This window comes from Symphodus melops (assembly GCF_947650265.1).
Source record: "Symphodus melops genome assembly, chromosome: 1".
Lineage (NCBI taxonomy): Eukaryota > Metazoa > Chordata > Actinopteri > Labriformes > Labridae > Symphodus > Symphodus melops.
This window is the reverse complement of record NC_136691.1, coordinates 12453287-12481061: the sequence shown is the minus strand read 5'-3', so window position 1 is coordinate 12481061 and position 27775 is coordinate 12453287. Positions and strand designations below refer to the sequence as shown.

Below are 27775 nucleotides of genomic sequence, written 5' to 3'. Positions count from 1 at the left end.
AAGTCTAAAGATATGAGAAAGGTGATCCCCATGAGGTAACACACACTGTAGGGGCGTTTTTCAATTAAACATCTGCATCTTGGAAAGTTTTAAACTGGCTGCAGGCTTTTAACCAACAGGGAAAAACAATTAAACATTCATTTCCTTTCATTAAGCGAAATAAATTAAACATGTTCTGGTCCACACAAGGTCAAAATACACCACAAATCCAGTAGTGAAATATGGAACCACTTTTGCCTTTTTCTTCAATATTTCAAAACGTTTTAAAATCTACTCAAAAAATATATGATAGTGTTTTAAATGGTTTCATTATAGTCTATCAGTAGGCATAGTGAAGGTAGTTATTATTCCCTCAATTTCAACTGTAATGAAAGCTAAAATAAAGAAAACTCTTTTCAATGTATTCTGTGTGCATATTCAGATTTGATGTCTTTAAAACATTTTTTGTTTTCATTTTACATCACTGACATGTATGAACATCACCATTTTGAAAGATGATTTGGGATATGTGTGTGGACCCTTAATACTCTATATTTATCATTAACGTCACATGCTGATGAATATGGAAGTTGTGTGACGCTGGTTCGTCCCGAATATCCGCATATTTATATCACTTTTACGGTCTATTTTTTTCTTACTCTGTGTTGCCTCCTCTTCCTCGCCGTCACTCGAATACAATAAAAAGGGGGGGGGGGGGGGGGTTGAGCTGTGGTCAGACACAGATAATCCATTTTTCTTCCGCGATGTGGGGGGGGCATTTTCCTACTTTCCGTGAACGTGCTGGCGCGCGCCAACCGGCACGCTGCGGCGGATCACAGGTGGCAACGTTGCCCGGTGCACGCACGCACGCATTAAAAAAAGACGTTGGATAGGCTACGTGTCCCGGTGCACACTCTCTTTCTGACTCGGAGAAGGTGTGTTTCCTCTTTCATGGATATTCGAAGCACGAGCTAGAATGGCCACGAGACTGGAAAAGAAATGTCCTGAATGCCCTTTTCATAAGCCAATGAGGGATTTATGTAATTTACTAAAATAATTTGTTTGTTCAGCCATGATGCTTCAAGGACATATTGCCGTTGGCATGTCTGCTAGAAAAAAAAGTGTTCAAATAACAATATCAGGACTTTCGAATTTGCTTCCGCAGTAAGGTCTGTATGTGATTCAATTCCACTGTATTATCATTCCATTGCACATATCTGAAATAGCAGTAGAAGCTGCTAAAGAGATTCAACCTGTACATGATAAAGTGGATGATGAGCACAGAATTAGTAGATGATTTTTCAGACACTGACTCGAGTATAAAACATCACAATCACAACATCAGGACGCCCTCATTCCTTTTTCCCCTCTAATACAAAGGATATAAATAGCTCGGCACTTCTGATCCCAGCTCTGCGTTTTTAATAGCTTGCTGGTGATGTGGTCACGAGTCGAAGTCTAATAGGTGAAACTTTTGGAAGGAAAAAAGGAAAAGAAAAGACCTCAGAGCAGCTCACAGTGTTGTAGCATATATCAGCCCATAGAGGACACACCTACGATTTAATGATCCACCAATCATCCACGTCTGCCGACAGCGGCTGCCTGTGGACATTATGGAGAGACGGAGACAGAGGTGGACGCGTTTTTCTATCTTAACGGAGTGCAGAGCTCTGTCACAGGAATAAAAAATAAACAGAGTTGCCTATGTAGACAAGAAGTTTGAAAGGGACGACAATGTGCGCGCGTGGGTTTCTATTTCACTGATCCTGCTCCGTGGCGTCAAGTTGCACACGGGAGCAGGGAGAAGTTTCAAATGGACAGACACTTGGAGCAACAAGCATGGGATTATTTTTGTAATGAGGAGGATTGATATACCGTGTCAAGAAAATAAAGGTCTGCTGAGGAACAATGTGAGACGTTGTGCGTCTTGGATTCTTGTGTTTCTGGATATCTTAAAAGTCATTGGCAAAAGTTGAGAAGTAACAAGTTATGCGCAAAGCACTGAACGCTGCGACCCGGGGACCAACATGGATTTGCCATTACAACCCCCTGTCCCTTTTTTAGACAAGTTTTAGCCGACCTGCTCGTGTTGTTTATGTTGTTGCAAACTTCATGTTTGAGAAGAAATCGCCTCGTTGGCCCATTGGATTTTTAAACGTCGCCTGCCTTTGGATTGGATTTCCAACACCATGAACTTTATTGACAGTTTGACACTATTATTTTTGACGCTGTCAGCTGTCAAGGTGAGTCATGTGTTCCTGGGAGCAAACTGGATTTAAAAACTTTAAAAAAAAAAATAAAAAAAAGCACGATCGACTTGTATTTGCAAAGTGACGCTGGTCATTAATGTGCAGCGTGTCCTTGCCTTTCCTCTGGCTAGGTCATCGCTCATGTTTAAACAAGCCCCAATGTTTGGTGGCTTTGGGGGGATTTAAAAAGCCCAACACTGTATAAACCTTGTTCACACACTCGTGGGTGGTGCGCTTAATGTGTTGTAAATGTGAAGATTTCTCGGTATTGTTATTAAGTTTAACTCTAGGTAATAGCAGGCCTGCTCTTAAAGCGCCTTGGAGATATTATTAAGCTTTAAAGGCGCAGTGGCTTCGCTCTGAATTAGGACATGAGCAGGTTCACTCCTGGCACTGAACTCCCTCACATGCTCATCGCTTCATTGAAAATATTCTACCTTCACCCAGAGATCCGTTCCAGCACTAAACAAGCTCAACTTCACATATTTAACCGCTTGATTCTGAGAACTGTAATTGCACTGAGAGCGCACTGTAAATCGTTTCCCATATAATCATTAATGAAGCGCAGTGTGCGCAGAGAGGCTTTGAGCAAAGGTTTCAATGTGGAAAAAAAGCAACAGGCCACTTCAATGGGAGGCTGCATATTTTCCAGCGACATGATTGGGCTTTGAAGGATTATTTCTAACAGGACATTTCTACCTTAATGAATGTTTCATCCTCGTAAATGAAATCGTCAACCTCCGGAGTGTAGTGAAGTGTTTTTAAGTAACTGGTTGATTTGGTGACAACTTATCCACCTAATGAACGCGGAACGAAATCAGGATGGGGTTTCAGCTGTTCAGTATCACTCATCAGCCGGTTTAGGGGTCGTTGTTCGCAGCTTCTCACCCATCCACTAACAAAACCGAATGTAGTGTTTTGGTGGGGGTCCCTCTGCCCACAAGGATGGACCCTAGAAGTGGGTGGAGACTGCTGGAGCCTTAAAATCAGACCTTTTTATTCGTCGTATAAGAATGAAAAAGACATTTCAATAGAAGCCGGTTTTACTGGAAGGTCTCACGCAACTCTGTCGAGATATTGCGCGAGTGGCTTTCATGTGTGAGCGCGCGCGCGAGAGAGAGAGATCGAGAGAGCGGTAGATGTGGGCCGCGCTTGTGGCGAGAAGGAGAGAGAAAGTTGTGCGTAATGCGCGCACTCATGGAAAGTTGCCAGACGTCGTTGTAGTGTGCTGTAGTCAGGTTTAGTGACGGCAACCCCCTGCGAGGGAAAGCAGACATTCTTACGGGTTTGAATCCCTGCTGCTGTTAAAAGAGGCAGCAGAGGAACCGACCAAAGGTTTGGTGATTGAAACGAAACCAACATACAGATTTAGAAAGTTTTGTCACGTAGTTGATGTGGCAGAATTTAGGTCAGCTTGTCCGTACATCGTAACTCAAATATTTGGCATAAACTATATATAACTGAAGACAGAAAACATATTTAATGTTGAAATATTTAATGTTTATTTTTATGCTTCCCCGATGTGCATGATAACAAAATGCCCTTTAGATATGTTGATGCAATTTTATATTGCTTGTCATCATGTAAATATATATATAATATTTGCGCAAGTCTGGAGAAAGGCACAAGCAGCGTTTTTTTTTTTCTGAGCTCTTGCACAATGTACTGTAACTAATAGCTCGTTTTTTTCCCTTGCAGAGCGCCCACATACCGAAGGAAACAGAAAGAGGTCCACATGACGGTAGGTGTCCCACAGGGCACCGTGGGAATACAGTCTGCTCAGGGCTCCCTGACTGGCACACAGCCAAGGAGAGAAGAGCTGGTTTGAGGTTCACCTTGACATTAAAGGGAAATTAACGCCTCCTGGTGGACAACCACAAACCCATCCCTTAACTCATGATCTGCATCTAAACTCTCCCTTTTTAAAATGAGAGCCGCTTCCCCCCTAAATCTCAACTTTTGGACGTTTTCATCCTGAGCAGCATTCCTTCTTGTTTGAGGTTAAGCTTGAGAGATGTTATGGTGACCAGACTCAGTTATAGAAAGGAATTTCACCCTCTTGGCCGCACAATTTCACTTTTGCACAATCCCAGTGTTGCCCAATCTAATTTGGACAATCAGAAGCTGAACTTTACAATATTGTTCAGGCCAAGTTTATTTGGTTTGGCTCCCCAGAAGGCCTGTCAGGCCAGGGTTGTTTTAGGCCCTGAGTGATGTTTTGGAGGTGTTGTCAGGCTGTGTGCTAATATCTTTCTCAAGAGCAGAACTCCTGCAAAGAACCGAAGCGCAAGCTGATCATCGGCTGTTATCTTTTAGTGGACTGAATCACAATGGGGCAGATGCAGAGCTAAAACATTTTTAGTTATAGTCAAATGTTTTGATTATATGATTCAGTGGATGTGTTGAACATTGATTTAAAGTGTTTGTTATCTCCAATAAGGAACTGCCTACATGTGTGTTTAAAATTAGATAAATCACTTTTTTATTTCATATACCACCTGTCAATGGAGTAAAACAAAGTAAGACATAGATGAATGTGTGCAATTGGCCTGCCCGCATTTTAAAGTCTTTGTTTGCTTTGTGTCATTATTACAGTATTGTACAACTTAAGAGTCAGCGGCTTAGTCTCAAGCTCTGCTGCCATTTTCTGAACCCTACACTGTCTCTCATTCATCCAGTGATCCCTTTAATGGAGGTCTACAACAAGAGCTTGTGCCAGCCACGGGAGCTGCTGGTGGAGATCCTGCAGGAGTATCCGGAGGAGGTGGAGCACATCTTCATCCCGTCCTGTGTGGTGTTAACGCGATGTGCTGGCTGCTGCAATGATGAGATGCTGCAGTGCATGCCTACATCAAGCTACAACATAACAATGGAGGTCAGTGGCTTTGTCCACACTCAGCAGCAAATACACTTGTTTTTCATGGATTGGTTGAGTAGTATGTTTGCCCTTTTTTCCCTCTTTCCTCTGGACTGACTGATATCTAAAACCCTTGTTTATGCTATCTCTGTGACAAAAAAAGGCAGTTTAATGCTTTATTTTTGTACAGATGCCACACCAGAGGGGACAGTGGCTTCACAAGTGGCCCTCTGATAAATCAAGAGCCCTCAGGGGGCCTCGCTGTTTGCGCAAAGGCTGCTCAGATGGCAAAAGGCAACCTTCAGTTTTTTAGAAAGTCGAGAAAACAAAAAATCAAATTTTATGTAATTTTCATTATCTGCTTCAAGTCATTCTGTAAGACTTGAAATATAAAGTTTGTGGCAATTATTATTATTATTATTATCAAATCTGGTGCCATTAAACAATTTGTAGAAGGGCAGTTTGCAACAAGATGTAAAGAAGTACCAATCAACAGTAGAAAACCATGTAATACATTTTCTCATAATGTATTTACTTTAGAGAACAAATAGAGGTTTCATCTACAGCTTTGTTTGGTGTTTCCTGCAGACCAGATGGAGACTTTAAAGTGTGAAAATAATTCTATAACAACAAAATGTTTTGGAATATTGTGGTTTGATGACTGAATTCAAATATTTGACAACTCAATTTCTTCTTCTTTTCTTTTTCAGATTAAAAGAATAAAACCCCAAAAAGTACAAAATGATATTTTCATGAGTTTCACAGAACACAGCGCATGTGAGTGTAGGTAAGAAACCCTGAACACGACCTACAACACACACACACACACACACACACACACACACACACACACACACACACACACCTGCATCACAGCAACCAGAATAGCACATAAAAAGGTATAATACTTTCAATGCTGCAACACAACACTTCAAATGATGTAATACAATGCACCCTGGGTGGCAGAAGTTAACGTGACACGTTATGTGAAGTGACTATTTTCTCACACAATAGCAGATACATATCAGGTATGTTATCTTTGCTACTGTTGCTCCATTGATCTTTAAAACGATGAGAGCAGGTTGGCGCACATCTCAGCAGACATCCTGCAAATCGCTTTCTCTTTATCCTCAGTCAATCAAATTTCTCCAAAAAAAGAACAATTTGTGTGAGTGTAGTGCTACATTATCCTTTACTCCACCTGCTGTGTCATGTGATGGTAACTCCTGGAACTACAAATATAGCTTTAGTTATTGATCTGTGAGATAAATTCTGCTGGTCCAACCCCAGTTACAGTAAGGTGACGTCTTCTGGTTAGACATGAGGCACAACGTCTCCTAATAGATTCCCTGTTCAGTGACCTTGAAGCATGTTATGGTTAGACGCAAAAGAAGCTGAGGAAGACCTGAAAGACTGAAACTAGTGACACAGCAGCACAGAGGCGACGTGTATATTTCTCTTATATTTAAGGGAAATCTGAAACACAAGCAAACACTGTAGGGGGAGGCACACTGACCTAGAACTGTCTGTCTTTTCTAAATATTCAAATCTGAAACATGTTTGTCTCATTGGTCACAGTGAGGCCGAGTCCGTTTTTCAAAGCCCCAGGCTATAAAGAAATGTCACTCTGAACTTATTGCTGCCGGAGCTTTCTCAATACCTCACTGTAAAACCATTTCAACATGGCTGTAAACATTAAGTGCTCCTCTATAAAGTTTAGAGGCTGTGTTCAATCTATTTAGCACTGTTTTAAATTCTGACTTTACTGTCATGTTCTGGAAATGATGAAAAAGCAGGAAGGTCAGCTGACAGACCACCAAGTCACTGCCAATATTTCATTTTCGAGAGCTTGTCAGAAATGAAACTATGTGATGATACTGCAGTTATCACTAACTGATAAATCTGCAGGTGTAAAGTATATTATGAGTCAACTATAAAGTATTGAGAAAGCCACCAACGTGTTGATTTAGACAGATTCAAAACAATAACGCTGGACTTCCGTCTGCATCCTTTCCAGTCAGTGCTTTGTTTTGTGCATGTGAAGACAATTAGAATCTAAAGCACCAACAATCGTTTCATAATGGTATCAACAACAGGGCGGATTGCCTGACACAAAAGATGATTACTCCTTTAATCAACTACATTTAAAATTGGATTAGAGTGCGTCAGTAACAAAATGTCAATTGAAGATTCTCTTAAGGTAAACAGCTTTTATCATGTGAAACTTTGCTATATTGTAAGATAATCACAGAGTGGAAAAACATGACTGCAAAGAGAATGTCGAGTGTCTCCTTTCAGATATTCAGATGTGTGAGAACCATGCAATGCTCTTGCAAGCTTTTTTTGTGTAAAAGCTACTAAGTACATCCGATAGTACTGAAGTAGTTTTATACGTTCTACTACTTTTATTTAAAATTCCAGTGTAAGCGACCTACATTGGCACATGAAGTATTTATGGGAAGTCCATATTTCCTAACATATACACCTATATATCCCTGCTTCTTTTGCACGTTTATTTAGTTATTGTAACACTTTGTCAAACGGAAACTTGGCTGTGTGTCCGTGACCTTTTTGAATGAAACACTGTTTCCTAACTCTTTTGGCAAACTGTGTGCCAGCAAATTGTATTGCTCCACTCGCTCTTATCTGCAGGAGTCGTCACTAAGAGCAGAAGTGAAACGAACCTAAAAAACGTTCTATTGTAATCGTGTGTGTGTGTTTGTGTCTGTCTATGAGTGTGTGCAGAGCGTTATTTCCCAACAAATCAGGTCCATTTTCTTTTGAAAGTGAAAGCCAGCTTTATCACAGTTTCTGGTAAAAGGAGGATGACATAACACGATAAAAAAGAAAAGATTGGTGTGAGCCCAGACATGCTGATAATGAGCCTCTGGGCTATGTTGATCTTCATACAGTATGTATCTGTTCACCAGGAAACAGCATGTTGTAACCTAATGTAATATTGTTTTGTTCCTGCCTTTCAGGTTAAAGAAAGAAGTGAAAGAACAGAGAGAAAAGTGAGTAGAGCTCTCTTTCTGCATGAAGACTGTGTCAAACAATGGGGACTTGAGATTTGATCTCTCTCTTGTTTAGCTCTACAAACAAACTCCCCCTCTGTCTTCTACAACTCTCTGCCTTTCTGAAATTATCCCATGTGCTATATCTCACCTTATTCCTGTGTTTGATTTCTCAAACATACACACACGTGTTAATATTTCATTAAAAACCAGCTAATCTCAAACATGAGGGTAGCGCCCAGCTCTCAGCTGATAAACACGGGAAACACCGTCTTTACTCATCCAGGTGAATAAGTGGCACTTCACAAGGTCATTGCCCTCTCTATGTGTCCTTCACACCTTCCCTCCCTTTTCTATCTCATCTTTACATTCCACTCCTCTCTCCTTTACTGTTTATGTCCCACTTAACTTCTGCTACTCCCGTTACTGGCTGCTCTGATATAGATAACAGTGTTTTTGAAGATCTGTTAAACCTTCGGGTTTATGGTCCTTGCTTAAGTGTTCTCCCCATCCCATGCCACAGAGGTCAGTGTGCTAAGGGTCATTAAAAGTCTATAATCTTCCAAACTCTCTGATATCCTTCTACAGCAGTTTGGTTGTATTTGGGGTTTTCTGTCATATAGATAAGACTAGTTTTGAGGCCTCATCTTTACTGTTTACGAGTCGAGCTTTGGTGGCGTGCGTCGGCGGAGTGATGGCCCGAGGGTCGTTCAACTCCTGTTTCTGTTGGTTTCATACTTTCATGTTAGTCTTTACATTGGCTTATGACCTCTCAGCAGGGGCAGGTCTTCAGAGGGTCTGTCAGGGCAAGTCATTCTGCTGAGGTGAACTGTTGTCGTTAACAGTAATGGATCAGGAAGTGAAAGAGATTGCTCACATTTACCATACCAGCTTGGATTCATTGCATGTAAATCCTAATCGTTGAATTCACGAGCACGCCACAGCTGTGTTAGACCTCGCACTATTTGTACCTCAGCAGCTTTGTAGATTAATCATGTTATTAAATTTGGTGAGAACCAGAGATTACAATAACTGACTCGCTGATCTTTCATCTAACTCCATCAAGACTAAACACCTACAACTCACTTTATATATCATTAAAACAACCCAATATCTGAGTCACTAAGAGCAGAGTTTCTAGGATACAATGAATTTGTTTCAAGATTTAGCTGTGTACTTCATAGACATCATCGACAGTCAGTTTGTATTTGAATCAGCGTGCAACCCTGATATTTATATCCTGTTTGCACCTGTGAAATTCATCTTTTATGCTTTACAAGCTTGTTCTCATAGTTCATTGTTCAGAAACAAGTTGAATCAGCTTTTTAAGGGTTGACCCAGATAGGCATAAAGAAACTGTTTTGAAGTCAAGTCCAAGTTCATTGTCCGCGAGCCATCTGGGAAATTTCAGAACAGCCAGCAGAGCCAAACCTCAAGCCATTAATCCCTAACAAAGTCTGCAGAGTCATTGTACTGTTGAACAAAAATGTTTTAACCAAAGTTGGACGATAGAGTTAATTTTTACTTTGACATTGATATTCATCACATTCACAAACAACAAGACAAGTGGAAACCACCCACTGTCACTTCCAGGAAACACCACTGGTTGCCTTTGAAAGCCATTTTTTTAAGTTCAATTCAACATAAAGCAAGTGGTTGCATTTTTTCATCCCTAACTGACAAAAAGTCCAAATCCACATACATGAAGTAAACATTGCCGGATGCCTTTCTTCCACTATGATAATAGAACTGATCATCAAAAAACGCAGTCAATCAGTACCCGATATTTAAAACACCTCCGTCAGTTTCTCTTCAGTCTCTCAGGCATCTCTCTGCGTTGTTGTCCTCTTTCTCTTGCAGAAAACCCCGGAAAGGCAAGGGTACAGGCCAAAAGAGAAAACGAAAGAAAAACCGTGACAAAACTATTCACGATGCGTATGTCAGCTCCGCCTTCTCCACCTACCTGCACCTGAGTGTTACACTTCTCATAATTAAGCTCATTTGGGAGGAGCTTCTTTGCCCATTTTAATTTGCACCATTTAATTTGCCCGTTAGCTACATCAATTAGCATGTTGCTTCCGTGTATTGTGCTAACTTTTGTCCCGTCAGTCATGTTCTGCATACTCATTATAGCAGTGCAAAGCTTTTTGCTTACATGTTTTTATAATGTAGCTTAAGCATTACATAACAGTGATTACCAGGGACACGCAGCCAACTTTTTTACCCAAATGAACTATAACTCATCTCTGTGGTAATACCCATCTCATTTCCCACCATCCTTACCAGCTTCACATGTTCAAAAATATCACTCTCTATGGACGAGACAAAGACAATGGTTGAAGCAGATACAGCGGCAGAACACAAACCATTTAAGAAACAAGTTGCTGCCAACATCTCGTCCGATAGCTAGCTCTCTGATTGATGATGGACTTATATAAAGAAGTTGGTATAAACAGGTTGTCCTTAAAGCTTCTACTGACACAGATCACAGCTCCACCAGCATGGCTCCGCAGACCGCCTCGTTGTGTTGTGGTATCTGTGACGCGATAGCCAGGATTGTAATCATGGTCCTGTGTTAAGTGTTGAGTCTGTGCCGCTTTCCTGTGTCTCGTACCCGTCTACTCTCCAGCCTTTTTCTTTTCATCTTAGCAAACAGGTTCAACTGTCTCATGTACAATGCTGGTACTTTTATGTAATGTGAAGATATGAGTGATGGCTATCTATTGCCTCTTTTTTATGTCTGCTATGAGGGGTGGGGGGCGGGGGGGTGTAAACCAGCGACTTGTGAAGCAAGTGATGTATTTGTGCCTTTTGTTTTGATCTGAAACTTTACAAAAGCACCTATATATGATTGGAAAATCAAAATGTGAAAGAATACATGTCTTTGTTTTAATTTGTACTTTGTATCTTGAGATGTCATGATGAGTATTCTGTGCTCTGAATCTAATGTCTCTCTGTGGGAAGCATAGTTTTTAGTTTTCACCCAATAAAATGAAATCTTTCTTAATGGAGAACCAAGCAGACCCTTGAGTCTTCTTTTTCAAGATTTTTTAAGAAGTGTGTTGTCATTGACCTTCAGTTCAAAGCCAAAGCCAATATGTGTCATTTTGTGCTGCATGTTATGGTCCAAAGCTTTGCTCTTTGCATGTCTAACACATACATGGTATTTGTGAACGGTCCAATCAAATCAGGAGGGCTTGGGGGGCGTGGAGAAGGGTAATTTTACTGCTTGAATATCTGCCTGCTCTGTGGGAACCTGTGTGTAATACTACCCAACTGTCACATGCAGCACAAGTTGTCGGCCAGTGGCTTGGAGGAGCAAACTGGAACAAGCGATGGGGTTAACCTAAGGGCTGGCCTTTCCCGTAGGTGGTAATGGTACACTGTGATAATCTACATCTCTCCCTTTTCCTCCCCACCCCTGTCTGTCTCTCTCTGTCCAGTGTTTGCGAGCCATGTTGTGATCACTGCTCAGACAGGAGGAGGCGTTTGTTCGTGCAGGATCCTGCAACCTGTCGATGCTCCTGCAAACACTCTGACGAATACTGTAAAGACCGTCAGCTAGAGCTCAACGAGAGGACCTGCAAGTAAGTGCCATCACAAAAAGCTAGAGTAGAACTATGGCTTTTAGACTCTGTCCTCAAAGTGCATTGTCATCCAACCTGGAGCTAGTCTGGTTCTGACCATCATTAGAGAATCAGATCATTTCCCATCCCGGATCTCTCTCTTTATTCTGTATACAATCGATAAAAATAAAAACAAACTTTTCCCAAACAAAATAGAAAAAACATCCCTAGTCAACTCCATGTAACTCAACAGTATGCTGTGGTGTGTGTGCCATCTTACTCGACAGGGATAGTAGAACTTTAAACAAAAAACACAGATGCCAAACTTGAGGCTTCAAAAGAAGGGTTCACAAACCAGTGGCTAACGTCATGTTGGTTATTTAGACTACGAGCCTCCAACTTTTTGGTTTTGATGTGGCAACTGAGTGACGACTGAGCCTGCCATCCTATCCTTTATTACATTATTTAACTCGTAGTTTTGGTTTTTATGATTTACAACTTTTGTGTATTGGTAGGCTCATACATCTCCCATCATTTTTCTCCAGCTGCATCTGAATTTCTTTGAACTACTCCAATAGATAAATCTTGTTCTCCTTCAGTTCATACAAACTACCATCAGCCTAGTTCAATGTTGGCTAGTAGTGAATGTCAGAACTAGTCTGGCAGCTGTCCAATATGTGGTTTTTCTGTAGTTTCTTGGATTAAAGGGTCAATAGGCTCTAACATTTGCATCTGTTAATGAAACCAACTGGAAATTGAAAACGAGCTGAGAGGTTCTGATGTATTTGCATTAGTATGAGGTGAGTTTGAGAACAAAGCAGAGCTAACAGAAAAGCAAGCATTGGACTCAAAGTTTTAGTTTAGTTGGACCCAAAGACATCTTGAAATCAATGTTTATTTAAGTTTTTTCCTAAATTCTGTTTGTGTGTGTTTAATTTTCTGTTTTTTAACTTTTTTGTCTTTTTTTAAGATGTGACAAGCCAAGAAGATGAGAGTTGGGAGCACCAGATGTACAAGATGAAGGAATATTCTAAAGATATTTCACAGCACAGCACTTTGACCTTGAACCGTAAGCTCTTCTTTTCTGTGGAAAGCATTCCCCTTGGACTGACTGAGAGAGAACAGAGAGAAAGACTGAACTTCCTACCATTGTATATCTGTGTGTATATAGACCATGATAAAATAAAAAAAAAAGTACAGAATTGTTATGCTGCTACAGAAACATATTACTTAACCCATCATTTTGACAATAAGCAAATAGCCGCCATGTGGTTTTGCATTTCTAACAGGCTTGCAATGCAGGTGTAGTTCTGTTGTCAATGTGTTGAATGCAATTACTTCACTGGATATGAGTCTACTGTGGTTATGTGTCAATCATAAATTGCAAAACCTTTCAATCTAAGATATATTTAACTGCTAAAACAGCGGGTGAGGCCGAGGAGGACTTGGGAACGCTCTCATTTCAAAAAGAGATGATGGATTTTTTTTCCGGTCATTGTCTACGTTTGCTTTTTCGGAGTATAAAAGCAGGACTTGCGGAGCAGCTGATGGAAATCTGTCTGGACATGATGTCGCCTCCTTTCCCGTGAGGACATTGCAGGACTGGCGTGGACTTGCACAAGTTGCTATTGTGTGCAACTTACAGGAGAAGAGACTCCAGAGTGCCATATACTTTAAAAGGGATACTGGTTATCAATATAGCATTCAATATTTTGCTATATCCAACATGAAAACCACTGAAAACATCCTATATACTGTAGTTTGATTCCATTTGACAAAACTGTGCCTCACAAAATGTACTGAGAAATATTTTAAGTGCTTTTTAAATTATTTTCTTGACCTTTTTTCAGGAGAGGGGATTGTCAAAGTAGTTTTGTTAGTTGTTGAACTCAATACAAAAACCATTGATTACATACTTCTTCTCTGAACTTGTACATACTTAATAACCATTGATGCCATAGTTCATCCTAGATAATTTATAATGTTTTAGAGTATTCAGTATTCAGTCTTCTACCTATATTTAATTTGGTCTATTTATATATGCAGTGTTATGTACTTGTAGCTGTCCTCTCCCCTCCCCTACGTTTAAGGTCACGGACTCTCAGCATGGACCCTCACCATGCTTTTCTAGGAAACAATGAGAAAAAATCTAAATTGATTTGAGAACATTCCCTAAATCGATCATTTTACTGGCGCACTGATGGCATCTCTCTCTGGATTTGTTTTAACCCCTTTTGCCTAATGGTGCGGGTGCTGTGTAAAAATGTAACGTGTATCTGTGTACATGTGTGTCTGAGTGTGTGTTTCACGTTCATTTGTCGTTGTGCACATCTGTGTGTAGGTTTAAGTAAGATGTATTTAAGTCAGTAGTGGACCTATGTCTTGTCCGTCCTGCAAAGATGCAAATGAAAATAAACAACTGCTAGTTGCTTAGCATAAAGTATCACAACCAATTTAAAATCCAGATAACTATCTGCATCCTCTCTGCCGTCAGTCTTGGAGCCCTCATCATTAGTCATCATTTGTCTCTTCTTCACTATTAACATGTCTGTGTCTATGTAAAAGCATATTTATTTTCAAATTATATTGTTTTTATATAAAATAAGGAAAAGGTTGCTGTGTTGTGAATGCTGTGTTTTCAAGAGATTTCATCCATCAATATGAGATTTCCATTTTTTTGTGTGCAGCAAGTTGATGCTCACCACTACTGCAGAATGTAACCTGGCATCAAATACATCCGAGAAATAAGAAATTCCTGCAAGCTTTTCATGATAGACCCACAGTTTTCAGCCGTATGAATAAAATGGCACTTTGAAGCAGTTTTCAGTAATTTCATCTGTTAAAATGAACTGCAGACGACCATGAAGAATCCTAAGAGTCAATCTCTAAAAACTGAGCTGAGATGACCACTTAAAAAAAGAAGATACTCCTCAGTTTACAGAATTATGAAACAACAGCATAACAAACTCCTGAACGAAAAGGGAACTTGCAAGATGAATCAGAAACAGTTTGGAAAGGCTGGGCTTTGTGGTAAGGTTTTGGTAATAGTTATTCTCTATAAAAATAACTCTGCATATGAATGCTGCTGGAGGCACGAATTGGGTAGCCAGAGCATTTGGTTCTTGGTTTGTAGTCTGTTTACAGTCATAGCAGACTTGATTAATCACCTTGGTTGAGTTCATGAAAACATTCCAAATTGAATCTTGAAACCCCACCAGATATCGTCTCACAGTTTTTTTTTTAACTTAATTTTGAATATAGATCATGTTTTCATAGAGGTTGGCGGTTTACTGACCATAATTTGTTTGGTCCTTCAACTAACCTACACAGGTTAGTTGTCACAGTGAAGACTGGTAGCTACGCATTGGAAGGGTTGGGATTTGAAAATGCGTTTTTAGGTGTAGGACATAAGATCATGTTAAAAACTGTTATTTTCTTGCTTACATAAGAGATAGTTGGACTTCAGTAATGGTTTGGCACTGTATATTTAAAGTTGGGTAGGACCATCTCTGCCCATAATTGGATAAAACACATAATTCTATTGACTTTGAATGCTAATGAATGTGCATGGCTAGCAACAAAATGCAAGTCCTTATTTAGTTTATGAAAACTAGGCTCAGGCTCCAACATATAAACAACTCAACAGTGCAACAGTTTCACCTGGCTCAAGATTAGCCTCAAAACTAAGCAAAACCATCGAGGAACTGTAGGAAAAACATGGTAGCATTTCCATTTGTGTGAATATGTGTGGGTTACTTGCTTCTTGAAAACAAGTTGATTCATTAGAATTGAAATTTTGGTTTAAGTGTAGCTTGAAGCTATTACATTTATTGAAAGTTTTCCACCGATAAATCTTTTCTAGACACCCAAGAACTCAAGCAGGTGTCGCGCATGTGAGCAGCAAGTTATGTGAGACAAACCTGTTTTTTTGTTTGTTTTTTAAAAAACAGAAGGTCATTTTTTGGACATCTAGGCTACTTTGAATTTGATATATGCTCTTAAATTTCATGACAAACTACACAGGAAAATGTTTAGTTTTACTTGAGCAGTCATCACGTCCCCAGGCTTCCTCTAGTCCACCAGGATGGAAAAAGAGCTGTTTTTCAGCAGCATGGGATTTAGTGACTTGTTCTGTGACACCAGTAGCTAATCCTTGAACTCCTGGACCACATACAACCCCTATGTATGTAGATTAAGTATAGTTTTTTGGATCTTTGGCAATGTTTGTTTTGAAACTTGCTCCCTCTTATCCCCATTTTTTGCTGCTTTCCCCCTAGATTAGCTCCTACATGGTGCTAATTACTTTCTGCTCTCCCTTACTCATAGTCTTTTTCTGCATACCTAAATATAAAGCACACTATAGGCCTATAATCCCTGTAAATTGTGGGGCCCCTTTTACTGGGGGAAACATCCCCAAGAATGTTATAAACCATCTAAGCTGTGATTTAGCAGGAGCACAGAACTCAGCTAGCAAGCTAGCTTCCTGTTTGTTAGCTAAAGTTTGATTCAGCCCTAGTCTGGGTTGAACAGGATGTTTGAATGTTTGACATTTAAGAGCATTGGAGGGGGACATTGCTTTTTATTTGTAACTATTAAACTACCGATTAGTATATAATGTGATGGGCAAGATTCAGAAAATAGTAGTCACTGCATTATAAAAATAACTTTACAGTTTTTTTATTGACTTCTACAGAAAACTTAAAGAGTATTTTTGTAGAATTTTTTTAAATTTCACTTATTTATTTTTATACAAGCACATAGCCTCCAGCACATACTTCAAAAAGGGATTTAACAGACAATGCATATTCACTAATATTTTTTGTATTTCTCTATTTTTCTCTATTTTTTGTAATATAATAAAGATTTAAGGTTCAAACAGGTTAGGATCAGACTGAAGAACAAATTAAGGTGTGATTAGAGCTCCTGCAGCTTTAAGACCTCAGGCAGTCGACATGCTCACAGAAAGGTAGATCACCTCACTCTGCTGATGTAAACCAACAGAAAGTATATGACTTGGCTTCTGATCTATATTTACCCAAGTTGCTTCTGATTGTGACACTAGAACCTATCCTCCATGAGTCATGAGGTATGGAACCTGAGAGGAAAAGAATGGAGGGAACAAAAAAAAGACAGAAATCAGTTTAAAGACGGATCAGTGGAGTAGGGTGGAAAAGAGACTAATTGAGCTAAAGGGGGAGAAGAAAAGAGGATAAAAAACTGGGATTGAGCAGAGCATGATTGAGAAGGAATAAGGTGGAGGAAGGGAAAGCTCAGGGGGAATTACACTGGTGCAGTGTCTGCTTATTCATCTGTATGTTTGTGTTTGAATGACAGAAAAAGACATGGACTTATAGAGAAACTGAGCAAAGGGCAAAGAGAACATACAAAAGTGCTTGTTGTAACATTATAATTTCTTCTGTCTTAGTGCCTCGAAACTCAATTCAGAGGGAACCTTTCAACTGTAGATTTGCATAAGTGATAAATATCTCCAAAATTTCAACTATTCTCTCACTCAAAACTATCCCTTTTTACTTTGGTTTTGCCAGCATGGTTGCACCCACTAACCCGTCACATGGGTGTAGTCCAGCTTACACTCATTACCGCAGCATTACCATTCACTGGGCCTGTCCAAGACTGTGCTTGTGTGCATGCTTGCCAATGATGCAGTTAGAAGATCAGTTTAACACAAAAGAGATCCCTTTTCCAAAAACCCCTCTCCTTTCATCACTTTCTTTATTCTGCATCCAATGTTCATCTAACACAGCATACCTTGTTTGTTTAATATGTACAATTAAAGTGTGAAAACAAGATGATTTTATACATGGGTTATCTGCTGAACTTAATTTTGTCAGTAAGCGAAGACTTCTTTCCTCATCAATGGATCAGAGGAGTGAGGGGAGTTAATCTTCTATATTCAGTAATTCTATTTCAGCTGTAAAGCACCAACTCACATCTAAAAAATGATCTGATGACATTTTACCTAAAGAGCATCGTTCTACATTGTCCTCTTTTGTATTTAATTGCAGAGATTCAACATTTCTCCTTATTTAGCGGAGAAATGCTAGATTGTTACATTGTCAAGAAAAACTGTCTTTCACCATGCAGACAGAGTGAGGTGAACCATCATTATTTTTAAACCAACATCTGCTGTCAGGGGAGATTCTGGAGGCCGTTGGGGCTAAAAGCAATATTCACTGGGGGCCCTTTCCACTAGCACATTCATCACCATTATGTAAAAATATGTTCTGACACCAACAGCAACATTAAGTGGCACATTACAGGAACCCTTAGCAGTGCAACTTCAGATACAGGAAGGTTTTCTACTGTCATTGCAAAATTTTGATTCACTGCTACATAAGTTTGTCAATCCTCGGTTGGGCCCCCTACTGATCAGGGGCCCCAAGCAGTTGCATGCCTTGCCTGTTGACAAGAAACGCCTCTGTCTGCTGTGACCAGCCTTGTAAGCAAGTACATGCCATAAAAAGATCATCTCCATAATGATAAGGTTTTGATTTAAGATTTTTGAATGTAGACTTTAATTGCTGGGAATCTTTTTTTTTTCTTTTTCTTTTTTTACGGAAATGTTCTTTTATAATCTGCTCAGTGCAGGATCAATAGAATTTTCACGCTCAAAAACACTTGAATGAGACTGGCCAAGTCAGTTTGTACCCCAATTATCCCATGGCAAAACCCTTTCATGGTGGTGTAAAATATTTGTGTTGCATATCTGAGAGATCTACAATTGAGGAAGTGATGTGAGCTGGGGGAATTACTGCAAATCAGGCAGAATGTAGCTGGATTTGTGTTGTGTTTTGTGTATTAGACAGGCCTGGCCTTGTTAGGGAATCCACAAGGGCTCAGTGTTAAAAATTTGGCAGAACTATCTAACTCCTGATCAACCACAAATCACCCAGAGAACAAGCAAGGAAGCTGACTTAAAACAAGCATGACATTTTGAGATTAGGTTTAAGAACAACTCCGATTTTCTCTTTCGTTCACCCAAAAGAAAATCAGTGATTATACGACCGGGAATGTTGGCACATACAACATTTTTTTCAAGGAAAGTATGTAAGAGACATACTCTCAAACTGAAACCTGACACTTACAATCCCAAAGTCCAAAAGATTAATCTGACTGCAGCTCTGCTCATGTGCGTGCATGAAAGTTATTGTTTGACTTCTTATCTGGCTTTATATTCATTTGTTATTGTTCAAGATGCATTTTAACAGCATTTATCAGAATATTATTTTACTTTGATTGATTTAAAATATATCACCACTTTTAATGTGATCATCTTAAATAACAAATACAACAATAATAGAATTGGTTTTATGAAATTCACCATTTACAGCCAATGTTTCCATGTACAAATATGGAAATAGCTTCTACATTAATCCTTTCCATACTGTTTATATTGTACATGTATTTCTCTTCATATCAACTTTAAAGATAACACTATGATTAATTGCAGCTAGCTTGACTTTGTTTTACATAAGAAAATGTATATAAAAGCCCTGATATAATATAAATATACTCCAGTTTTATACTGCAGCCTCCCTCTCATTGTAAACATTTGGCTCTTTACCCCCACATACTATAAATCTAACATCCCTTCTCCTCCATGACATTTGACCTTTCACTTGACTCCCTAACAAGGTGCTTTAATAGAAGCACAAGAATGATCTATGGTGTGATGTGTATCTCTTATTGTTAATTTATAATACCTTCTATCTAATACCTTTGTAATCTATTTAATGGCAACTCCTAAAATGAGGTCACATTTTCCAGATTTCCTGTTGTATTTGACAGTGCTGTCTCATGATAGTGCCACGTCGGAGAAGTTGAGCTTTTGCTACAGTAATTCGGTGGAAGTTGATGCTTTTTCATTGTTAACCTCTCCCTTCTTTTATATATTTTCGTTCTTTCTTTTCTTGCGCTTTCCCTCCCTCCTCTATGACTCAGGGCTCTGATCTCATTCCCTCATGGCAGACACAGGGATAATTTTTTTTCTCTTCTGAATGACCACAACAAACTTTGACCAGAACATTTCACTGGCATCAGCTGCCCAAGACAATAAACATGCTGAGCAGTGTCTCCTTGACTTTTCCCCATAATGACCCAAACTCTGGTCCCTCTTGCGTACTGCCCTCACTGGATAACAGTTCACCCATTACTCACTCACCGTGCTGGTATTTTGTTGTTAAGTAATCAATGCAAACTTCATTCTGAAATTGCTGATCTTACAGTTCAAGCCTACCAGAAGTTCAGAAGCTGCAAAGAAGCTCCTCTTATTTAAGAAGCTCAAATGAAGATGTTGTGATAGTTAACCCCTACATTGTGACAGTCATTTTAAACAAAGAGAAGTGATTTCTAAACTTTTTAAATACTCTAAATAGTTTGCTTAAATGTATGTACAATCATTCAGTTAAAATAATGAAGGACTAAATTATTTTATAATAATTTGTAAAAAAAGTAACATTTTGTAGCACCTTTGTTAAATGTTCATTTATCTACAATTATCTGCCAAATATTTCTCAATAGCATTTTAGTATTACTTAGTATTTGTAGGCTACATCCAAAAAAGTATTTCTCTTCCTGTAAAATGTTTTTTCTGAAGAATCAGTCTGAATTCATGGCTGTGTAATAATTTTTCAAGCAATAAAAAAGATTTGTTGAAGTTAACGTTCCAGTCAATTGCATCTCAATGTTACATCCTCCTGAAATACGTCACTGGCAGTTTAAAAACAACAACAACAACAACTAAAAACGGCTTTGTGTGTACTTTACTGGCAACTAAATAAACTTTCACAAAAAGGTAATAGCTAAATAGCAGCCAATTAAACTAACTTTTAAGTATTCAAGTAAATATGTACGTTGTTGTCAGGTTTTCTTTGCTCAAAGTGTCTTAACTGTTGAAACTTTTAACACTGAAAGAAGAGAAATGGAAAGAAGAGGTCTCATACTGTTTAGTCAACTTTAAGGTTCAGGTTTTTCTAATCCAGGGAGGTGAATCATGCCGTATTGAAAAAATGTATTTTTTTAGCTAAACATTTTGTGTTGGATAAACAGTGAAGGAAGTTAGTTCAGTGATCCAACAGTTGTAATAGCTATTTAAACAGAACAGATAAACTTTTGAAGCACTTATATATAAGCTTATATGTCCGCCAGTAGAAGTGGTGAGCTTGATGAATGACTTGTTCAAATACTGAGATTCTATTAGTGCAAGCAGTTGTCCTACTCAAAAATTAAAAGTTGATGAAACAGACAATATCAACTTGTATGTAACTTAAGTAATATCGTTAAAATAAAATCACTCAATACAAATTTGAAATAATCATGAAAAGGGTTACTTGAAATCCTCTTATAGAGCCTAGGCTTGCATAAAAAAGGTTTGGAAGCGCTTGGAATAAACAAAAATCTTTCTTTTGAAATAGACAATAACTAGATAATCTCAATTGATTAAGGTCTAAATGATTTTTGTCTTTATCGGTGCACCTTGAAGCCTCACAGTGATCAAAAAGAAAATCGTTGGAGCATCTATGATATCTCATTTCTCTAAAAAAAAAAAAAAAAAAAAAAAAAAAAACACTCACAGGACTTTCACGCTTGCAGAAATCTGCTTAAAAACTCAGGATACAGCAGAATCTTTCTTCGTTTGCCAGACCCCTAGTTTTTTTCCCTCAGCAATTCCATGTGAGCTGATGTGAGAACAGATCAGGATATTGTCCTGATAAATCACCTGGAGCCGATTGAAGGGGGAGTCTATACTGTGACTGCTGCACAGTTCATAGAATGTATGCATGCAACCACTTTGATCGCTGTGCATGTAATTAAAAGGCTGCATCACATTTTCTGTTCTCTCATATGTTGTTCTTGGCTCTTTTCTTGAGTTTGTCTTTCTGTTGGACTCTACATAGCGTAGATATAAAGGCAAATATTGTCATCATCGTGTTGTGTAACAAAATTCTGTTTCTTTGTCCACTACTTCAGCGTTGTTGGTTCACAATCACATCTTTCTCAGACCCCTGCCCCTCTTACGTCGTACAGGGATAGTCCCCTGCTGTATGAAGCATATAATGAATCTCCGTAGCAGTTCTCCTGAAATTATCTTGATATTTTCAAAAGGTTGTGTGAAAAGTGTTTCAGACAACTCAGTTGACGATTAAAATTATTCACCTTGTGACTTCAAACCTTTTTCTTTATTAACCGTCCTCTTTAGTTGTTTTCATTATCTTTTCCATCCTCAATATTTCCTAACCACATCTTTCTGTGGTTAGGTAATGTTGAACCTTCAATGTTCCAAGGGTCCTTACTTTATTTCAAAATAAAAGCAGGGTTGAATTTAAAACAAGTTTTCTCAGCGAACTAAATTTCAAAATAAAACCCGAACATTTTTTTGAAAATATGAAATTTAATGGAATTGCACACTTATTAATCATGATTAATTATCAAAATGTACTGATTCATTTTCTTTTAAACATGAAAGTTTCTTTGAAAGTATTTCATGTTCTCAAATCAATTTACAGAGTGAAACAGCTTGACACACATATACACCCAAAGACGTGCAACATGATATGAGCTGTAACGTCAGTATCCAGCTTCTGCATTAGATACAGTATTTTAGCACATCAGTAATCTATGATTAATGGCTGCTTTTAAAATGTGATACATGATAATGTGTATAACAGCATGTTGACCATGCCAATCAGCCATACCTTGTTGTTTAATTGTTTACGCTGACCAGTGGTGCAGCTAATTAGCTGTTGCTAATTGCTGGAAACAAACACTGTGCCCAGGAGCGGTAGGTATTTCTGGGAGCTTAGCAGTTTAAAGGGGCCAGTAAAAGGTGAGCTTAAAACATTCCCTGCATGTTCTGAGAAAAATGAGCCTATTTCTGGCCACTTAAGTCATTTACATGTGATTACTTTCGCTTGGCTGTGCACGACTGTCAATCAAATTACAATTGAAGAGAAAAGGTAAATGTTGATTTAAAGTTTATTTGGTGAAGTGTCTGATAATACCAATAACATTAAATGAAAATTATTCCAACTTATATTCAAATGTAAGGACAGACGTAGCTCTTTAGAGTGACCATAACAGTCAGTCATACTGTAAGAGTGTTATTGAATGTTTGCAATCTAATGTTGTGATGCTGATAATGACATTTTGTTGGTCCATGCTATGCACATCACACCTCTTTCACGGTTGCAATTTTTGCAGTAAAATACCTCTATTTATCAACCGTTTTTTTTTTTTTTAATGAGACTCACATGATGTGTGAACTTGTCGTATTATTTCTCATGTTTCGATCATACAGTATATTGCCTATACATTACGGTAATAATCTTAAACTCTTAAGTGGATTAGGCGTAATCCTCTTACTGTGCCATATTTAAGGATTTTCACATACATGGTCAATAGCTTCAGGAAATGTAGCGGCCTGTCACTCAAAGCTGTGCTAACTTGTAAAGCTGATTGCTGCATCAGACAGCCCTCTGCTTCGTCACGGTGTAAAGTGCTGCCTCACAAACACACACACACACACACACACACACACACACACACACACACACACACACACACACCACACACCTGCATCACAGCAACTAGCACGATGCGTAAGAAGGTAGAAAGAGAAAAGTGATGTTTGAATACGTTCAATGCTGCTGAACACAACAGCTGTATGACAGGACCAATTGCTGGATGTCCAAGTGAACTATGGCAGCATGAGACCTGCTGTTACATCACAGGGAATTGGCTGTTTCACAAAGTAAACTGTTGCATCACAGTAATGGACTCGCATTAACCCTTGAATAGATCTCATATACGAGTGAAAGGTAACCTAAACCTGGCAGGCAAAACAGTGATGTTGTCATGGTTACCTGTAGTTTAACCTTTTTTGAAATAGAAAACGATCAAATGTAAACAATTAAATATGATATTTTTTTGTCTTTATCTATTGCCCCTTGCCTTAAGTTGGGTTAAGGGTTTGTTTGACTCCACTTCCCTCTGCTCTGGACGCAAAGTAAGAATCAAGGAGGAAAAAAGAGATCAACAGTTTAAACTGAGAGAAATATGCATTAAAGCAACCGATGTCACAATGCTCCTCGAAAATTGACATTAAAATTGTCAATTCGTTAAGAATCTCCACTGAAAGGAAAAGCATACAAGAAATCATCCATCCACACAAGCTGCAGAAATCAAAGTTTCTGTCATTAAAAATGGTAGTGTTTATTTGGTCCCACTCAACTTTCATCAGCAAAACTACAGCACAAAACAGAAAGTAGTATTTTATGCCATACCTGCTGTGTTTTTTTGGTTTTCCTCTCTTGTGTTATGTTTGTGTAGTTGCACAGAGATGTGTGTTTTCTACACACCATAGGCAAATTTCCCCTCTGTGGACAAGAAACTATCTAATCTAATCTAATCTTATGTCATCTAATTTAATGTTGACAGGGCTGTGTATGTCACAAACAGAGTGGTGTTAACCTGCCTCGTTACTTCCATCATAACCAGCCTTTCAATTATTGATCAATCGACCGAAGAACATGCTTTTGTTCTTCATTGGCACAATCTAATGTTCTGCCCACACCTCATTTTAAGACTATGGATGTATCTATGGGTAAAAGTCATTTTCTTTGTATGAAACAATGACACTGAGCACGAAAATGACATCTGTGTTTTCAGTCGGAAACTAATGTGCCAGTTTTTCAACAGCTTTGCATCAGTTGTCAGGTAAGGGTCTATGTACGAACGTGTACATGAAAACCAATGAATGTAAAATCCTCTGAGTGCCATACAGTTTATAATGCTTTTGAGTGGGAGTAAAGGAGCAGTAGTAAGATACTAAAATAAATGAATAGCGTTCAAACAGTGGTATTCATGGTTGATGAAAGGGCAGAACCAACCCTGGAGACTGGTTTTTTTTTTTTTGTGAACCTATATTTTTTGCAGGCCGACGACCAAAACGTACCCCATAGTGTTGAAATATAAGAAGTGTCCCCTCTATAAGATAGTTCAACATATTGCGATGCCCCAGTTGGGTCAGCAGGTAATGTTTTCTTGTGTAGTGGTTGTCTTGGATGGTGTGTCGACCATGTGATCTTGTTGTAGCTCTACTTGGAAGAACTCAGCAAACCTGGGCCCGGTTTTTTGTTTGAGACTTTGGTCTTAATTTGGAAATGAAGAATTGAAATAATTTGGTATAATTTGAATAAAAAAAGAATTATTTACACTTGAACCTTGTGTGTCTAGTATCTTTTGTTGTGATGTTGAAGATATATGTACTGTAGGTTTTGAAAAATCATGTCAACGTTCTACTTAATGAAGCACATCTGCCTCTGTGCTAAATTTGTACAGGCTTACTCAGGTTTTTTGTTTTTTTTGATGGGCGGCTGTGGCTCAGTGGATAGAGTCATCATCTCTCAATTGGAAGGTTGAGGATTTGATCCCCAGCTCCCCCCATCCAACCAGCTCAGCAGCGCCTGCCGGGGGCAGCTCAGTCACTTAGTGTGTAAACTCAGACTGTAAACACTTAATTTCCCTTCAGGGATCTATACAGTAAATCTTCTTCTTCTTCTTCTTCTTCTTCTTCTTCTTCTTCTTGCAGGCTCAAGCTCAAACTCAAGGACAGACAGGTAAGAGGTCACACACACTCCTGAAACACGCTCAAACATGTTTTCAAGACTAAATCAAATATGTATAAAACTCAGGGAAAAGTAAAAGAAGAACGAAACATTGGCCCATATAAACAAGTTAAAGATTCATGCTTTATTGATTAAAATGAAAGCTTTTGATTCAGTATGTGAGCTCCTCTTCATATGCTGTAAATCAAGGCATGATCGTGAATGGAGGTGTACCATACTGTATATGAGCTATACAAGCTTTTTTCCACTGATAACAAACTCCCATTAAGAATGTATGTGAGGTACTGTGAATGTAACCAGCATGTCAACAATCAGGCAAGCCCTAATGGGATTTCACTTCCTGCAGTGTGTACACAGACTGAATAAACAATGTTAAATCAAGTGGAGATGAGAGCCAGTAGCTTCGACTTAACCCTTCCTGTGCCAGGGAGTCGATATAGAACATTTTATTTTAACATTTTATAACATCTTTAATTTGAGGAGGGATAAACATGAACTCATTGAAACGTGGTCATCAGTGCCTCACATTACACTACTTGCCCACACTGCCCCTCTCCTGCTTCGTACTATGCCCCCCCCCCCATTTGGTTGCCCTTAAGTGTATCTCATTTTAGCATCGACTATCTGTAAGCCAAGAGCCACTGTCACCAGATCCCAGAGTCCCGCAGAGTTCTTAGGAATGGCATGTGTTCCCAATTGGCAGCTTAATGGAGGCTGACCACACAACTACAAACCAGGGGGGGTTCTGGAGGCCAAGCAGGGTAAGTTGCAGGTCATGGCTTGTAGCTTATCAAGCCCCCCATAAAATCGATCTGATGGACGGGATTCAAAGACAATGAGTCCCCTGAGGTTTCTGCGAGATTATTGTTTTAAGCCAGGTGCACATGGGTTCATCTTCAGTCTTGTGCTTGAAAAGCGGTACTCCGTTGGTAGTTCAATAGTTTCCAACACTTCGGGCACATAAATAATGTCAGTGTTGTTTCTCAAGTTTCAAAAACGAACGAGCCGTGTCTTGGCAGTGACGACAGAGACCATAGCCTCAACCTTTTCAACTAAGCCGGCGTCTTTGTCCATAATATACGTTTAAAACTAAAACAAGCGTGTGTACAGCATGCCTACTGTGCAGATACACATGGCAATTTGAAAGCATATTTGTGGTGCAAATCACTGTACTTGCACTTTTTTTTAATTTGCTGGCACACAGAGGAATAATCTTGAAAAGATGGAAACAAGCTGAATTTATAGCTTTGGCTCCATGAGTGAGAGGCACAGAACGTTATGAGGAGTGGCACAGTAAGAGGGAAATGCAAGAAAGGTCAAGGTGAACTGAGAGACAAAAGCAGGAGCATTGCATTTAATCATGACCAAAACGTTGGTTCCCTTTTTTTCTCTCTTCTGTCAATGATACACCAAATACACACCTTTTTTTTTGGTTTAGTCAGTCCATTTCTTCATACTTTAAACCCACGTTTCTGCAAGGGTTAGGTTGTCATTATTGTCCTGTTTTGTTCTGATGGGTGTGAATGAACACTTAATGTCAATTGTCCACGCACACATTTAGCAATAATTTTAATTCACCCTCCTTTCTTTTACCTTTAAGTTCACTTTGTTCCAGAGTCCTACATTAAATGTTTTACCTACAACCTTTGATGCTGAACTTACAATATCTCATATTTGACTTATAACTGTGTGCTGATTTAGTCATAATTGTTAATCAGTCACAAATTTGCTTAACTGCCAAATTATGATGTAGTTGTAGACATACTGTAGGTCAATCTGTCCACAATGTTGGTTGCTCCACCCATAGACTGTTTATAAGAAGTGGATCTGACATCAGCAATTGGTTTGTGGACAGCTTTTTTGAAGCTTTGAGTGTGGTGTTTTGGCTTGTCACCATCTTAGGTTGTTTTTTTTTTAATACAAAAAGATCACTCTTGGATGACAGGGGGAATGTTTATTTTATTGTTTCTCTACTGGTGTTCTGATTGTTGTGGTGTACTATGGTATACATATTACCACAAGCCAGCCATGTCCCTAAAATAGATTTTTTTTTTCTCACTGTTATAATCCCCTTTTGGCAGCTAGCATGTCCGTTGGTAAGCAGGATAAAAAGTTCTTCAAAGAGAGGCCTAGCAGAGCTATAACAGGCAAAATATAACTGTGAATATCGAGTGAGATAATTTTATTTTTTTGTTCTTAGTAAGAGGTGAACAGAAGGCTGTAGGACATTTTTAAATCTCGGTTATTTGTCTCCATTTTCTCACCTTTATGGATTTTTTTTCACCTCCATTCAAGGCATACTTTTCCACATCCTTTTATCTGTAAGCAACAGCATTTATAACATTCTTCTTAAAATACCTTTTATAGCTTGAGGAAAACCATGCAGTAATGTAGCTAAGGGATTCCTCCTACCCCTGCCCACATTCTCTACCCTGTTTCTGTTGCAGACAAAACCAGACAGAAA

General features: G+C 38.9%; 1 protein-coding gene across 3 annotated transcripts in view; it reads left to right on the top strand.

Annotated features, from left to right (window-relative positions):
• vegfab (vascular endothelial growth factor Ab) overlaps window positions 1-14486 on the top strand; it is a 60773-nt gene extending 46287 nt beyond the window's left edge. Inside the window, exons 1-8 of one of the 3 annotated variants that reach the window (XM_079371573.1) lie at window positions 1415-2222; window positions 3927-3969; window positions 4907-5103; window positions 5796-5872; window positions 8067-8099; window positions 9960-10034; window positions 11543-11686; window positions 12636-14486. In XM_079371573.1, the coding sequence (XP_079227699.1) occupies window positions 2169-2222; window positions 3927-3969; window positions 4907-5103; window positions 5796-5872; window positions 8067-8099; window positions 9960-10034; window positions 11543-11686; window positions 12636-12657 (645 nt within the window). In that variant the 5' untranslated portion in view covers window positions 1415-2168 and the 3' untranslated portion in view covers window positions 12658-14486. Of the gene's footprint in view, window positions 1-1414; window positions 2223-3926; window positions 3970-4906; window positions 5104-5795; window positions 5873-8066; window positions 8100-9959; window positions 10035-11542; window positions 11687-12635 lie in introns of those variants that run through there. The other 2 variants (XM_079371575.1, XM_079371574.1) reach the window with 2 other exon arrangements.
• Window positions 14487-27775: the final 13289 nt, after the last annotated feature.